This window comes from Mytilus galloprovincialis, chromosome 2 (genome assembly GCF_965363235.1).
Source record: "Mytilus galloprovincialis chromosome 2, xbMytGall1.hap1.1, whole genome shotgun sequence".
Lineage (NCBI taxonomy): Eukaryota > Metazoa > Mollusca > Bivalvia > Mytilida > Mytilidae > Mytilus > Mytilus galloprovincialis.
Genome location: NC_134839.1, coordinates 92,582,367 through 92,598,370, shown reverse-complemented (window position 1 = coordinate 92,598,370; position 16,004 = coordinate 92,582,367). Strand labels below are relative to the sequence as shown.

The 16,004-nt window shown below is 31.6% G+C and overlaps 2 protein-coding genes across 2 annotated transcripts; both read right to left on the bottom strand.

Moving 5' to 3' along the window:
* Window positions 1-1,570: 1,570 nt before the first annotated feature.
* On the bottom strand, window positions 1,571-2,652 carry LOC143064880 (uncharacterized). Its single transcript, XM_076238069.1, has one exon. It carries the CDS (start codon window positions 2,637-2,639, stop codon window positions 1,911-1,913), a length of 729 nt encoding a protein of 242 aa, XP_076094184.1. The 5' UTR covers window positions 2,640-2,652; the 3' UTR covers window positions 1,571-1,910.
* A 4,743-nt stretch (window positions 2,653-7,395) lies between these two features.
* LOC143062576 (retinoid isomerohydrolase-like) lies at window positions 7,396-12,858 on the bottom strand. Its single transcript, XM_076234238.1, has 2 exons — window positions 12,603-12,858; window positions 7,396-8,136 (listed from the first exon to the last, which is right to left on the bottom strand). The coding sequence occupies exons 1-2, from the start codon at window positions 12,777-12,779 to the stop codon at window positions 7,396-7,398; spliced, it is 918 nt and encodes a 305-aa protein (XP_076090353.1). The 5' UTR covers window positions 12,780-12,858.
* Between the last annotated feature and the right edge of the window lie 3,146 nt (window positions 12,859-16,004).

Below are 16,004 nucleotides of genomic sequence, written 5' to 3'. Positions count from 1 at the left end.
TGATAGTTACACCGCGTTTATCAAGCTGAACTTAATGAGTTGATATGCCAAAATGTATTTTTGCTTAGCGAAACCCACTTAATTGATATATGCTAAATTTAAAATTGTCATTTGATAATATAATGACAATTTATATATTAAGAGATAAGAAATACAAAAATTACTGGAGTGGATTAAGTTGACTTATTTGACCATTGTTTGGTTGGTGTATAATGCCACTCTCTCATCACTATTCTGCTATTTCATGGCGATTATATATTATTATTGGTTCAGGAATCCGGAGTTTCCAGAGAAAACCACAAAATTTGACAGATAAACAAACAATCCTGGTCGGGAGCACCTACAACGTTAACGTGAGAGATATTCAGATTTGGTTGGAAATATATTGCATCCGAAAATTTATTCAACGTGTGGGAATTAAATGACAAAGTTGATAAGAATACACTTTCAGGTGGTGGGTCAGTTCGACCTTTTTTTGGCAATTTTGTTCTATCCGCGAAAATAAGCGAAATTTTACACCCCGCGAAAAGAACCCGATATACGGGGGGTAATCTGTCACAGATTAGTCCTTAACAGCCATTCTAGAATAGTTCGGTCCTAGAACAAAAGAAATTTCGGAATTAGTCCAGATCTGCTCTAAGGTAAAATTGTCGGAATCTGTTCTAATGTAGAAGGGCTTGAAATGGTGCAATAAAATTGCAGTGTTCAGGTCGTTATTTATAACACGGGCAGTAAGGTGGATTTTCCCAGTAACTCCTATTAATATAAAAAAGGTTTAATACTAATAGTAGTTACTCTCTCGAATGTATGTTTAAGCTTTATTTTTCCGTGTTAACGAACAAAATCTGTATACGATTTATAAATGAAAAGAGATGTGGGTTATACGTCAATAAGACAAAAAAAAATATGATTCATTTAAGAGTATTTTATAGCATGCTATGATGAACATCAATCCATCTTCCAGTAAGTTTGTCCATTCAGTTTCTTAGATTGACAATTATAATAAAAATATGTCATATCAAATTGAAAGACAAGATATCCTGCACTTCAAGAATGAAAACACTAGTCTTATACATGTAGTTCTATGTTATAAACATTAACCAACCTTCCAGTTATTTCAATCAAAAAAGTAACTACGACCTTGACCCTTGACTTAGCGACCTCAATATTATTAGGGAACTTCCTCTGTATGCTATTAGCAATTCGTCAGTAAAAAAAATCGTTTAGTATGTTAGAGAATGATATGTTCACAAAAATTGTTAATTTGCTTTGCTTAACTTTTAAATTTGCTTTGTAATATTGTAAGGCACTATTATTTCATCAAGCTTTCAGATGTTCTCATACGCGATAATTGAAGTTTTTAACGACATTGACATAGCCATACAGCCCTTGCACAGTGGGGTACACTCCAACAAAAAGCACCTTTAAGGGAAACAAATGATTAGGAAAAGTTGAACATCCTGGGAAAAAAACCTATTCTTTACGCTTTCAAATTGTATCAAGTTGGCGTTGTCTTCTTGTAAATGTACATCAGCACTCAACTCCAGTATTCAACACAGACTTCTCTGAATGAAATACATTATGCTTTTAATATTAAAGGTCATTCAGATTCAGATCTCACAAAAATAAATATGTTTACAAAGATATATTACGCATTAAATGTTGTTAAACCATTTGTTGATGTCGGTTATCTTTGTCATTCTTGTGTCCCCGGCTATATAATGGATACAGATTATTCACCGGTCATGACAGGTCACTCATATTAGGATTAATTGATAAAGCACGATAACGGCAAAATGCGCAATTGTTCAACGAAGCCCTGTTTAACCTTACATAAGGCTGTTCGGAGTGCCTTTGTTCGTCATATCTTCTACTGCATTGTTTTGTTAACATTATGATTGTGTTGTTAGTTACAGAACACCATCAAAGAATCTACCATGAAGATTAAATGGAACATATGTCGGCAAATCTGCTTTGTTAATAATTTCCATAGAAACTGCGTCAATGATGGCAATGTAACTTTTCTTCTGGTAACCGTCAAGAATTGGTACCAACAGATACCCATCGTCCTCGGTCTTTTTAGTCGGCGACGGGATGAACACAGCTTCCGAAGCATAATGGTTTTCAACGTACCAATATTTATCATTGTCATCCCTGCATAAATCTTTTTTTACAATTGCCTCTCTACTGAGAGTAACATTGTCTATTTTTAGTACTACGCCATACACAAAACAGTATTCTTTATACCTGTAATTTTCATTTATTGTAGGCAGGTCTAAATTGTGAGAAAACGGTACCGTTCTCGATCCCTGTATTGGTTCAAAAATTATACTCTCTTTAGACAAGTTTATTATATATCTTCTTAAATAAGCATGCGCATCAAATAAATTGCGTTTAATCGGATCTTTAAGAATAGAAACTTCTAAGTTTTTAACAAAGCTTGGACTAGGATATGATGAAATGTCAACGATTATTTCACTTCCACTTTCAAAAGCATTAACATGATGCATAGTGAATACATTGGCTGTTTCCAGAGATGTCACAGCCTTTGTTTTTAAATTAATGACGTATACTGTTGTTGGTTCATTTGATTTCCAATCTAAACCTTTTATTGGAGCTGCATATCGGACCATATTCATCACATTAACAAATCAAAGTACTGAAGTACTGAACATCAGAGGACCTCAAGTTGTGTTGAATTATTGATAAATGACAGGTGTTTATATTATACCTACCAGACAGATATGTTCACCATACAATATAGTACAAATATTAAATATAATATGCTATCATATCTGAGATACTGACTTGAACTAGGAAACTTAACTTTGTGAATTATCAATGATTACTTGGTCAAATGAGAACTGTTAGATTGGCATTATGACCATATAGTTGCACACATACAAAAATCGTTAGCGTATAACTTATAATAGAGAATCAACATAGCAAACAATTCTTCGAGTAGCTATATAGTCACTCACTGAACTATGAAAAAGAGGTTCAAGACAATCATATCAAAACAGATAAATTGTAATATTGTGGCTAATTAAAAAATAAAGTGGGGAAATATATATTGTTTTGGCGAAAGAGGTGGCGAAAAAAATAATTGACCCAGGGGAAACTTTGGGGTTATAGATACCAGATGAACAGCAAACTCATAAATGGAAAATAAACTTATAATTCCATGACTAAAACTGAAAAAGACATGCATACAAATAAAAGTACACTAGAAACAACATAGAAAACTAAAGACTGAGCAACACGAACCCCACCAAAACAGGTGATCTCAGGTGCTCCGGATGGGTAAGCAGGTCCTGCTCTACAAATGGCATTAATTAACAATGTTTGTACATGTAGTATCCAGGTCTTTTTTCTGAAACATTTAGCTTTTGGATCAATTGCTAATTAAATGGATGTTAACACAGCAAGATTACTATCCCTTATTCTAGATTTTTGTTGCAGTCAACACAAACTCTTTAAATGTTCATAAATAGCTTCACTGAGTTACATTTGTATCTTGGTTTTGTTGTAACACAGTCAATCATTTATCCATTATATTTTTTTTCTAAATTAGCAGCTATACATGTACATTGTAGGTTCTGTTTTCTAATTAGGTCTTTCCACCTTTCCGTGGAAAGACCTATATTGATTTTGTTCTGATTATTATTTTTTTTTTCTTTCGCCTAATTTTTTTTCTTGCGTAATTTTGTTGTTTCAAAAGATGTCGCTTAGATATTTGGAATATGATATCGTATAGTTTATACGCTTTAAAACTGACAACCGCGCAGTAAGAGTTATCTCCCCAAACACTGTTTTTCTTGTGGCCACTACTCCTTCGCAACCGTAAAAGATTATGACAAATTTATTTTACCAAATTGCTCGTTACATCTTCAGGATTCGAGTTTAGTTTTAACCGAAGCTATCCTGATACTCCATATGAGAGTTATTCCCCCTTATGTATTTGATATAAGTGATTTGCATTTCTAACTGGTAAACCATAAGTGATAGAGACCTATAGCTAGGGTCTTTTAATTTGAGATCCTTGGTCCAAAAAAAATGAAAATTAGGTCAAGGTCAAGGTCATATTCTAAATTTTTTATTTTGGCTTATTTTTACTTATTTTCAAAACCTTATAACATATCTACATCTTATTTTCACTAAATTGTTAGTTGCGACATGCCGTTACTTATAAATTTTGGTTGAAAGGGTGCGCAAACAATAAATAGGAGTTTTTGCCCATCTTATATTTAGAATTATGCGTAAAGACATATAACTCATTAACCATACATAATAAAGACCTAGGGTCTTTTGATTTGAGATCCTTGGTTTATGACCTTGAAATTGAGGTCAAGGTCATAGGTAATTTGCACGTTCTAGATTTTGACCTTTGCTTTAAATTCATATTTATATATTATAAAGCCATAGGAACTGACATTTTAGATTGATTTTTAATATTTTGATAATAAAATAGATCTTCACTTGTGGAAAGACCTTCAATTGTTCTTTGAACAATTGGTTTTTAATTATTAAATGGTTCATTGTAAATATTACAATGTTTTATATGTAGATAGCCATTTGCTAATGATGGTATTTTTGTTAATTGAATATCACAACATTTGGATAGTTTTTCAACTGTTAGGTTTTTTTTACTTTGTTCTGGATTTAATACTTTGGATACCACTGGTTTAGAAATGTTTAGCAATGAGAACATTTTGCACTATACATATAGAACACAACTACCATATGAATGTGTCGGTCCTTTGTAAGAAACCTGTAAAACAGGCCTTGTAATTTTTGGTGTATATCTTGATTTCCCGATTGTACATTGATGTGGCCATTAGTTTTCTTGTATATATTGTTAAACATTTGACATTTCATGGCTATTTCTAACTGATTTATGTATAGTTTTTTTCTGATTGTAAAAATGTTGTATGGTTATAAGCTTTATTTCTTTTTCATCATTTTGTCTAGAGCTGGTGTCTGATTTATACCAATCATACCTCCCTTTTCTTTTTTTATGAATAATGACCACAGTTTGGTTTTAATTTTCATTTATGTATGTACATAATGTACATGTAACAATATAAAACAGTATATACATGATATATACATGTATAATCTCATTCCATCATTAATATTGGTCATTGTCGGTATATATTTATCTTTAAGTTTAACAATGTACTGTGAAAGAGCTATCTTCTAACAGATACTTAGTATATAATGGTTATTGTGAAACCACTGATTCAAAGGACATTTTTCACTTATTGCCCAAAATAGCCTAAACTATAAAACTCCAAAAAGTTCTCAATTTGGTTCGTAATTTGGGTCTACTTCAAAAGTCTTAACACTCAACATGCTCAATAAATCAGTTCTTTTCATAAAAGTACATTTTATGTTCCAAATTTGTCAAAATGTGATGATTTTGGGCAATTTTCAGACCTGAAAGCTTTAAGCCTTTAGGAATAAAGATTTGGCCGCTACCTACATGTACCATCCAAAATGTTTTGTAACCAAAAGAATCCAAATCTGATATATATAATTCATCAATGTAAAAACTTTTTAGATCTTGGATGGCAGCCAAGTTTAATTATGCCAAAAACAATTAAAGTTTTACCATAGTTATCTGTGGTATAATTTTCACAATTATTCAATGGTTTTGTTGTGTCTGATTTTCGAATAGAAAAATAAAGAACGATGCCGCCTAATTTTTTCAAGTAACATATGAACAACAGAGTCTGTGTGGGGCCACTAAGCTAAACTGCCCGCTTTGCACCAGCCAATATAAATGAATGCCTAGGGTGGGAATCGAACCCACATACACCAACTCTGTTGTCCCTATATTTTTTTTAAAAATAAACAAAAAATTGTCAAGAACAAATTTAAAAATATAGCGCTCATAGGTTTGTCTCAATAAAGATTTGCTTAGTTTGCTCATGCAGTATCCCAATATTGCTCTCAATAGTATAAATAGGCTCATGTGTGCTCAAATAACCATTTAGATTAGTCTCAATATTGATATATATCTAACTCAATTGAGTAGATCTAGCTCAAATTTTACTCAACATATAACTGATCATATTTGCTCAATTTAAGATCTCATGGGTGCTCATAGATAAAGTTAACTGATTGTATTTCTCATAGATATAACTAATCATATTTGCTCAATTCAAGTTCTCATATGCATGTATGTGTGAACAAATGTCTAATATAAGTTACTAAAATTTGACATGGATATGGTTACACATTTAAATTAAATAATGCTGTAGAGAATGATAAGCACAAGTATGTCATCAACTTATCATATAATTTTGGCGATACATGTCATGTATGGTCAAAATAATACAATACTACAAGCTAAGGAAGACTTAAAAAACAGAACAGTTAATCTATATTTATATCTCCAAAACTGTAAGGTTTCTCCCAATATATCTATAGTAATTCAGTAAATGTGATTAACCCAAATTCTGACATTTCAGTGTAAAGTAAGACTCTTGATTTTACGAGCAAGAGCTCGAGTCTTTATACACTCAAAAAGAGTCCAACTCTATAGGAAGAAGAAAAAGTCTTCTCTGAATATTATATAAACAATAAATTCAACCAATAATTATATATTAGAATTACTTACATAGACATAGTCAAAGTCATTACAAATTCCGCGTATTTTCCAGTCAAGGGGACATATTCACATATACTAAATTATGCAACAAACTAAGTCGGAGAAGGAGCGAAAATCCGAAACAGTATCTTAAAAACAGAAAATAGTTCCGTGTGTGTGTCCAAGTGATCAATCTACTTGTTATTTACGAAGAAAAGAAATTTAACTCAAAAAATTGTTGAGATCTTTATAAAAACAAATTGTTGTTATAAAAAATACACAAATAGTAACATTATCTTTAAAGGCCTTGCAGGTTCTTGTTACTCCTACCCAATCTGCTGGTATTTTCAAAATGGCTGCGGGGGACGTGACCTGATAATTTATTTTAATATTATGACAGATTAAATTTTCCTGGTTTTGCTACGTTAATATTATAGACAAATATATGCTACAAACGGTTTAAAAAGGTTACTCCAAATCAAATAATTGAAATATAATTACCTTTCTGTGTATAAATGTGTGAATTGATTTCCTCTCGATTTTCTACACGCTCGCTCTTGCCCTCTTGCGCACTCGTGGTATTCATCCGCAACAACAATTTTTTGATATTGAAGATCGTTTGATTAAAATACAAATATTTCTAACGACAAAACATTTTCATATTATAAATTTTGCATTAAGAAAAATTAAAAAAACTGAGTATCCATTGAAAACATGAATTATAAAGAAGTGATACGGAATTTTATTCTGCACTATATAGGTCCGCGGGTCTATAATGTCGGTTATTATTCCAAAACTAATTATATATGCATCTCTTTGATCTTTGCGCGAATTGAAAAGTAGGCGATGGCAATACACCCGAGGCCCCTCAGGGGCCTCTGATGTAAAAATGGTGCAGCAAATATGATAACATAGTTTTTAGTTACCGAAAACGAGTGCATATATGGGACTCGATCGACTGGCCACGAAGCAACTTCCTCTCTTTCTTCCATTGATTTTATACGTATTAATGAAATCATACTTTTGATACCTGGAATTAGGCTGACGCTGCTTACAAAAGTGAAATGATTCGAGGTTCCGTATTCTGGAAGAGGATGCGCAGTAGACAGAAAACTTAAGAAAGTGTAACTTCCGGAGTGACCTTTATGTGGTAGATCTGCAGTAACTGATGAAATCGTGTCTAGACTTTCAGGGTTGATTTGATAAATTTTCCAAAAGTCATTAAGAACAACATACTCGTAATTATTACCCTGTCGATTGAAAAATCTATAGACGTTAACATTCATATTATCTATACCCCTTAAAAGGGCCTCCATTTTCTGAAATTCATTGAATGACGGTTTGACTGATTCAAACATTAAATACGGAGCAATGTCATCTTTGGCAATAGAGTCCTTATAAAAATCTGATTTTATATAGTTCGTACTAAACGATGCTGACCCATTACCATAAAACTTCCAACTGGCTAGTTTACCAAAGGCGTCAAAGGAATGGGTAAAATTTCGACGACCAACTTCAAACATCCCTAATCCGTTCCTGATCTGCAAGCATATAAAAGTCAAATACATTTGCATGCATGGCAATACACAGTATTATATGTTTCTGTGCAATATTTTTTTTCAAATTTTCAATTCCAACTTCGAGCTTAATATACATGTACCTGTTCAATACATTGTATTAATATTCAGAATACTTGTAATTGAATGAATCCCGTATGATTCTTTCTTTAAAACTCAAGACATGTAACATTTCAATTAGTCCAGTCAAAAAGTTAAAACCTCAAACTAATTACAACAGAAAATGTTTTAGTTCTTATGATATCTATAGCATTAAGTCCCAAATATACACAGAACAAAGTCCAATAAAATCAAACTTGAGCAAAACTAAAATTTTGCATTTTTAATTTCCAAAATTGGAAAGGGAGATAACTCCGCAAAAATGAGTCTTTTTTGTCAGTTTTTGGTTAATTTTCTTAAAATTCATGTAAAATATGATACTTTGATGGGGCTATAAGTTCGTATTTGTACTGTGACAGATATTTGACATACATTTTGGACAAAGCTGACGTTACAATTATTAGTAAAATTGTATCTAAATAAGAAAGGTAATGTGTCCTGTTTTTTTGTTTTGTTTATCCTGGTTTTTTTTTTTGTAATCCTGTTTGCTATAGTCAATTAAAGGTTACTAGGACGTTCAGAAATTAGTACATAAAATGAATAAGCCGACATAAAATTAATAGCGAGTTTCTTGATATTCTAGGTTTCAGTCGATCCCGGCCTGCCTCTATATCGACAGCAATGCCATGCACCATCTTAGGTTTTGTCACAGCAAGTTTCCCCCATCATGTATAAATCAAGTACCAACTCTCACAGAGTCATTCTTCTGTTGAGAGTAGGGGTCTACAAAGAACAACTAACTCTGCAGGCCAACATACTACATAACATCTACAAGACGGATATCAACGTTAACTTTTTTATGTTATGATAATATATTCCCTCAGACTCTCAACAGACGAACTACATCTCTGCATAATGGGGGAAACTAGCCGTTAACATTGCCTAGGATGGTGCATGGCATTGATCGCTGCCGAGATCGACTGACACCTAGAATATCAAGAAACTCGCTATTAATTTTAAATCCGCTTGTTCAGTTTATATGCTAATTTCTGAACGTCCTAGTAACCTTTAATTGACTGTAGCAAACAGGATTACAAAAAAAAAAAAAAAAAAAAAAAAAACAGGATAAAAAAAACAAACCCAGGATACATAGTGATTAACTAAATCATTACCTTCCTTATTTAAATAAAATTTAATTAATAATTGTAACGTCAGCTATGTCCAAAATGTATGTCAATTATCTGTCACAATATTTGACTACATTATACAATCTTCTGCTCATGATATGTACAAAACTGAACTGTTATGGGTATTTTTGTTTTGCACATTTTTCATTAAAGAAATTGCAAATTTATGGCTTTGAAACCATTTTGAAAAATAATGTGAATATTTGGTATAGTTTATATTTGTAAATTATATTTGGTCAACTATTGAATTATGAAATCTAGGTTGTAGCTTGATAAAAGATATGAAAATACCTTTAGAATTGTTTGTTATACTCTTAAAACGGCTAAAATATCAAGAATCAATACATTATGTTGAATAGAAGCGGTAAAGTTATAATTTTGTAACAATTTTTATTAATATTTATACCTTTTGGCTGAGTTATCTCCCATATCAATGCAAATCTCCAAAGGAATTTTAAAATCATTATTTTTTAGTTTTCATCAAGTTAGATTTTATGGGACTTTTTTCTGTGTATATTTGGGGTATAATGCTAAAGATTAAAACTTAAACTGAATCGTCAGTTGCAATTACTTCAAGGTTATTATAAGGTCAAATTTATGCTAGACTGACTGGACTAAATCCAGTTTTTATTGACAGGTTCAATTTCTAAATGAGAGTCTGTATTACTATTTGGAGGTTTTGAATCGAAATACAAATCTGTTACATGTAAATGAAAAAACGGGGATAAATGTGTCGCTTAAAACATGATCTAAAATCAAATGATAAACTAGATAAACTTTAATATATTAACGAAATTAGGTTAGCAGTCCTTTCGCGCCAATTGCTTATATGAAAATGTATCATTTGTGCCAAATTATATTTTTCAAAGCCATTGATTACACCAATTTCCGGAATTCATGTGCGCCAATTTCCCAAAAAAAAACGAATATTTTTTTTTTCAAAACTGAAAATAAATAAAAATAAAGTTATTTAAAAAATGAAGAGAAAATCCAATTTTCGTATGTAATAATCACGTTATAAAGAAATTTTTGATAAAGAAAAAGTCTCGAATAAACTAGAACACTTTCAAAACAGTTGTCTCTACTTTTAATTTGTTTATAATATTCAGAATTATTCAAATATTTGGCAAGAGTGAACCTAATTTCAAAGAAAAAATGTGATTAGTATAGTGAACTGTGTGAAATTTTAACAATACTACAAGTCTCCATTCTTAAAAAGACTTTACTAATAATAGATTATGATCAAAAAGTTTGATATCAGAAGACTTTTATTCCTGTATGTATATGAAGTGTCACACGAATGATATTATTTCTATCTAGTCTTTTTGCCTAAAATAAATAGCAGTTACCGATTTGATTGTTGTTTGTAAAACGTTCAGAGACAAATATCCATAACGAGGTCCAACTTGTCTACAACATGTGATAATACAATTAGACAATTATTAATAAATACGTTTATTATATACATTTGTACTTAGTAGTAAATACAGATAAATTGTATGTGTAATAACTAATCCAATCAATGGCAAGCGTGCTGTATCAGCCACCCGTGATGATATCGATATCAGCACGGTTGCAAAAGCTTTATCACACCTTTAATCTGTATGACGTCACGTCATCGATTGCAGTCACTGTTGCAAAGGCTTGTTATCAAATCCCTAATCTGTATGATGTCATGTCAAATCTATAATATGTATGGCGTCATTTCAACCCTCCTTATCTGTATGACGTCATGTTACATAAAAAAACATCTACTTGAGGTATATGACGTATATGTATATAATAAAGTGTATATGATATGGCTTTTTCAATATCACACACCATATCAACCCTCAACCAATATAATCCCCCGAGCAGAGCTCTTGGGATTATATTGGTGTCTCGGGTTGATACGGATGCGATATTGAAAAAAGCCATATGATATTCTCTATTTAACAGTTGAGAGGGGTAGCCGAAAATTAAACTGCAACTGGAGAAAGACTACATGACAATGTACATGTAGTTCGGGTTAGACACGTTAACGTGCAATAAACAAGCGTTGTTGGTTTATTTCGCTGTCAAGATTTAGAATTTAAAATTGAATTTGATTAAGAAATCCAGTTCTCGTCGATAAAAGAATTGCTAAAATCATTCAGTATAAATGCTTTTTATATGTATAGCACTATTTCCACTGTCGATTTCAAGACTTAGTTTTAAATTTTCTGCGTTATTATGATTTTCAAAAAGAATATGAATGCGGTAAAATCTCTAGCTTATATGTCTTTGTTTTAACCCTGTTAATTATTTTAAAAGCCAGAATATACAAGTTTGTAATACAACATTAACTGCGTTTTTGCAAAACTGAAAATAACGTAATAGAATGAAATTCAAAACAGTGTGGCTGTGGCCATTGATTGACACATTAAATTCATCCATTGACTGGGACAATTTAGGTGAACGTTTGTATGTAACGACCATTGCTCACTGTGTACTTTTTAAAGACACTTAAACTATGGGGTCACCAAAGGTTCTCAACACCTTAATAAAGTAATTAGAAAAAATTAATCAGAAATAACACGATGTTTTGATTTATATCAATTATATAAATCAAAACATAAAAGTTATTCCTGATTAATTTTTCGAATTATTTTATAATTAAAGGCGTTAAGAAACCTTTGGTGACCCCACAGTTTAAATGTCTATCGTAGGTACGTCGTGAACAGTGGTCGTTACAGACAAACGTTCACGTAAATTGTCCCAGTCAATGGATGATTTTTAATGTGTCAATCAATGGCCACAGCCACACTGTTTTGAATTTCATTCTACAAAGAACTAGTACTGTAATAAAATACTCTTCATTTGTTTTGAAAAAAAAATCCCAAAATATTTCTTTAAAAGCTTTCTAACAGAATAGTGACAATCACCACGAACCACTACCAAATACATAATAGCTATTTAAGTCGGATAATACAATTTTATTAATTCTTCATTGAAATACTAGTAAATGATTATTTTCAAGAATACGCGGGAGACAATTTGAAAACAGAGACTTTGCAAATATTTATTGTATAAAATAATCCCTAAACTACCCATTTCTTTATTTATTCATTTTAAAGGGTTTTGCACTACTGGTGAAACCACTACCCTGGTTGTAAACGTCTTTTATGAATTTGTAATTTACTGGCCGGTTTACTTCTTCACATTTTATAGAATGAAAGATCTTACCAGAGTACCTCGTAGCCATGATGGTAGAGGTTTATCAAATTGAATAGGAACATCCAGCATCTCTTCCAAGTTAGTTGTGAAAAATGTATCAAATCCTGGATCTGGTTCGGACATAACAGAAAATGCCTGAACTGTTTTACAAACCAATGAAACAAATAATATTGCTGTGTGGACCATTATAAAGGATTGTGTGTATGTTAAATGAATGATACGATTGTAGTCTCAGACGTTTTATACTGTCTGAATATTGTGTAACTAGTGTTATATATGATAACGATGTGTGTTATATAAATAATAATAACAGATAACGTGAACTTCACATCCAACAGTCATGGTCACTCTGTTCGTACCTGCAATAAGTATATGATAAACACAAACAGTTAAGATATAAGCGATTGAATGTGTTACATAATGGTTATCGGTTTTTTTTTAGTAAATAAGATGGATTAACTTCTCCCAAGTATACAATTAAAACATATAACTATTTTAATGATGTAGCACACTACTTATCATGCACATTGTCGGAAACTATAAAAAATATGTGTGCGAGCTTAAAATACAGAACGAAACGCAATTAAAGGTTTTATCCTTTTCTGTTGATAGTACAAATAAATAATCCCATACTAAAATGGGATATAAATCCTAAAATAATTCCATAATAGCAAATACATAACCAACCTTCCAATGAAATTTCAAGTATCTGGCATGAAAACTATAGGAATAAGTTAACGCAAAATAGGTATTCACTTTTTACCACCGTTCATTTGTTTATTTGCTCCCTCCTCAAAAAAAAAAAAAAAAAAAAAAAAAAAAAAAAAAAAAAAAAAAAAAAAAAAAAAAAAAACACGCCTGACATCATTTTGTTCAGCCTTAGTACAACCCGGTTGTAACAACAACATAAAAGTCGTAAAGGGTAGATGAAGCATATACAACTTATTACCTCGTGAAAGGGCAAAAAACCCTTGTCCTCAAGGAAAATTGAGTTTTCGAATGCGATTGGGATACCTGACCTGACTGAGTAGATTTTATCAATTCAGATACACTGTCTAGTTTTGGTCCATCTAATTATAATTTCCCATTTATCTGTTGTAATCATAATTTCCCACTGTAATCTGAAAATATATTCCAACTATAGGACTTTTAATTTCGGAATTCAGTTCTATGGCTAACAAATTTCTCAGAACTTCAATGTTTATGACGTCAAGGTTTCTCGGTTATAACATAGCCGGCGGGAAATGATAATATATATATATATATATATATATATATATATATATATATATATATATGTGTGTTACAGGGAATTTGTGAAATCAGGGATTTTGTAAAATCACTGAAATTTCAGGGAATTTGTAAAATCACTGAAATTTCAGGGAATTTGTATAATCACTGAACTGGTTAGTGATTTTATAAAATCCCTGATTTTGACTAGTGATTTTACTAAAAACCTGAAATAATTAAGATCTTTTTTACAAAATTTGCTGCCTACAAAATTACATTCACAAAATAATAATATAAAAAGAAAATATAGGTAAGAATACTTTGTTTTGTACTTCCAAGTTTATGAATAGGTTCTAACCAAGCAAAAATGAAAGAAGTTTTACTTACTTGGGTCATATAACAGTTACATGTATTCTGCCACAAAGTGAAATATCTGTTAATAAGTTTCTAAACTTTCTCAACTCTTTTTATCCAAATAAAAGTAGATAATTTGGTTAATGTAGGTATGAAGTTCTTCAATGTGGAGATTTGAAAAATCGTTAAAATCGGTATAATTCATTACAGAACGATGTCTTAAAAATATTATGTAAGTTTTGAAGACATGTAAAGCATAGTTCAGACAATTCACAAATCAATATGTCATGGTTGTAGGGACAAAATGTTATTAAAAGTACGCAAATAGAAAGTGTGCAAATATTTCAAACAAACCTATAGAACTTTTCAAAATTTTGAGAGGAATGCCAACTAAAAAAAAAAATGTAGAGCTGCCACAGTAAAGTTATTGTCGTTAAGTTTATAATAAACAAAGAGTTAAATTTTCCGTAGGACTGTTGATTTGAAACAGACATCACACACAAAGGTGTCAGTATTCACCTCAAAAACTAACAAAACCTTTGAATAGACTTATTAAGAAAGGATATAGTTACGTACTGTTGTCAGGTCATTAAAGATTGAATATTTTGACGTTATTATTGATTCACTTAAAGGGTCTTTGCATCGAAACTAGACACATTTATTCAAAAACCAGTTGTTGGCATGACACGGATTATGTTCTTCTCATATATGTTATGATGGCATGATACTAAACCCCTAACGGGAAGGATTGTGCCTGATGTTCATATGATGAAATCATAATCTTTCAGTCAGCTTAATTGAAGTCTGGAGCTGGCATGTCAGTTAACTGCTAGTAGTCTGTTGTTATTTATGTATTATTGTCATTTTCTTTATTTTCTTTGGTTACATCTTCTGACATCAGACTCGGACTTCTCTTGGACTGAATTTTAATGTGCGTATTGTTATGCGTTTACTTTTCTACATTGGCTAGAGGTATAATAGGGGGAGGGTTGAGATCTCACAAACATGTTTAACCCCGCCGCATTTTTTGCGCCTGTCCCAAGTCAGGAGCCTCTGGCCTTTGTTAGTCTTGTATTATTTTAATTTAAGTTTTTGGGGTACAATTTGAAAATTAGTATGGCGTTCATTATCACTTAACTAGTATATATTTGTTTAGGGGCCAGCTGAAGGACACCTCCGGGTGCGGGAATTTCTCGCTACATTGAAGACCTGTTGGTGACCTTCTGCTGTTGTTTTTTTCAATGGTCGGGTTGTTGTCTCTTTGGCACATTCCCCATTTCCATTCTCAATTTTATGCTTCGAAAAGCAGGGCAATTATGTAACAGTAGATGTCATCCAAAATTGCCATGCATAAATACTTAAATTCACAGTGGTCTAAATATCCGTTTATATGCCTTTAATAAAAGTCATTATCATTATACACTAGTTCTAGCTTACAGTGTTAATTAAACAAATATATTTCATAATCATTAGTGATCATTAGTCTATTTTCATATTAAGAAAAACACATTTCTAAAAGCAAGTTATACTTAATTGTAGTCCTATTTTCAGTGATTTTGTAAAATCCCTAACAATTTCAGGGATTTTACAAAACCACTGATACTGTTAGTGAGTTTATTTACAAAATCACTGAATAGTCCAGTGATTTTACAAAATCCCTGGTTTTACAAATTCCCTGTTACATAGATACCATATACGGTCTATTAAAAAAATCGTTGTCTACTGTGAATATAAAAAAGAAGATGTGGTATGATTGCCAATGAGACAACTATCCACAAAAGACCAAAATGACACAGACATTAACAACTATAGATCACCGTACGGCCT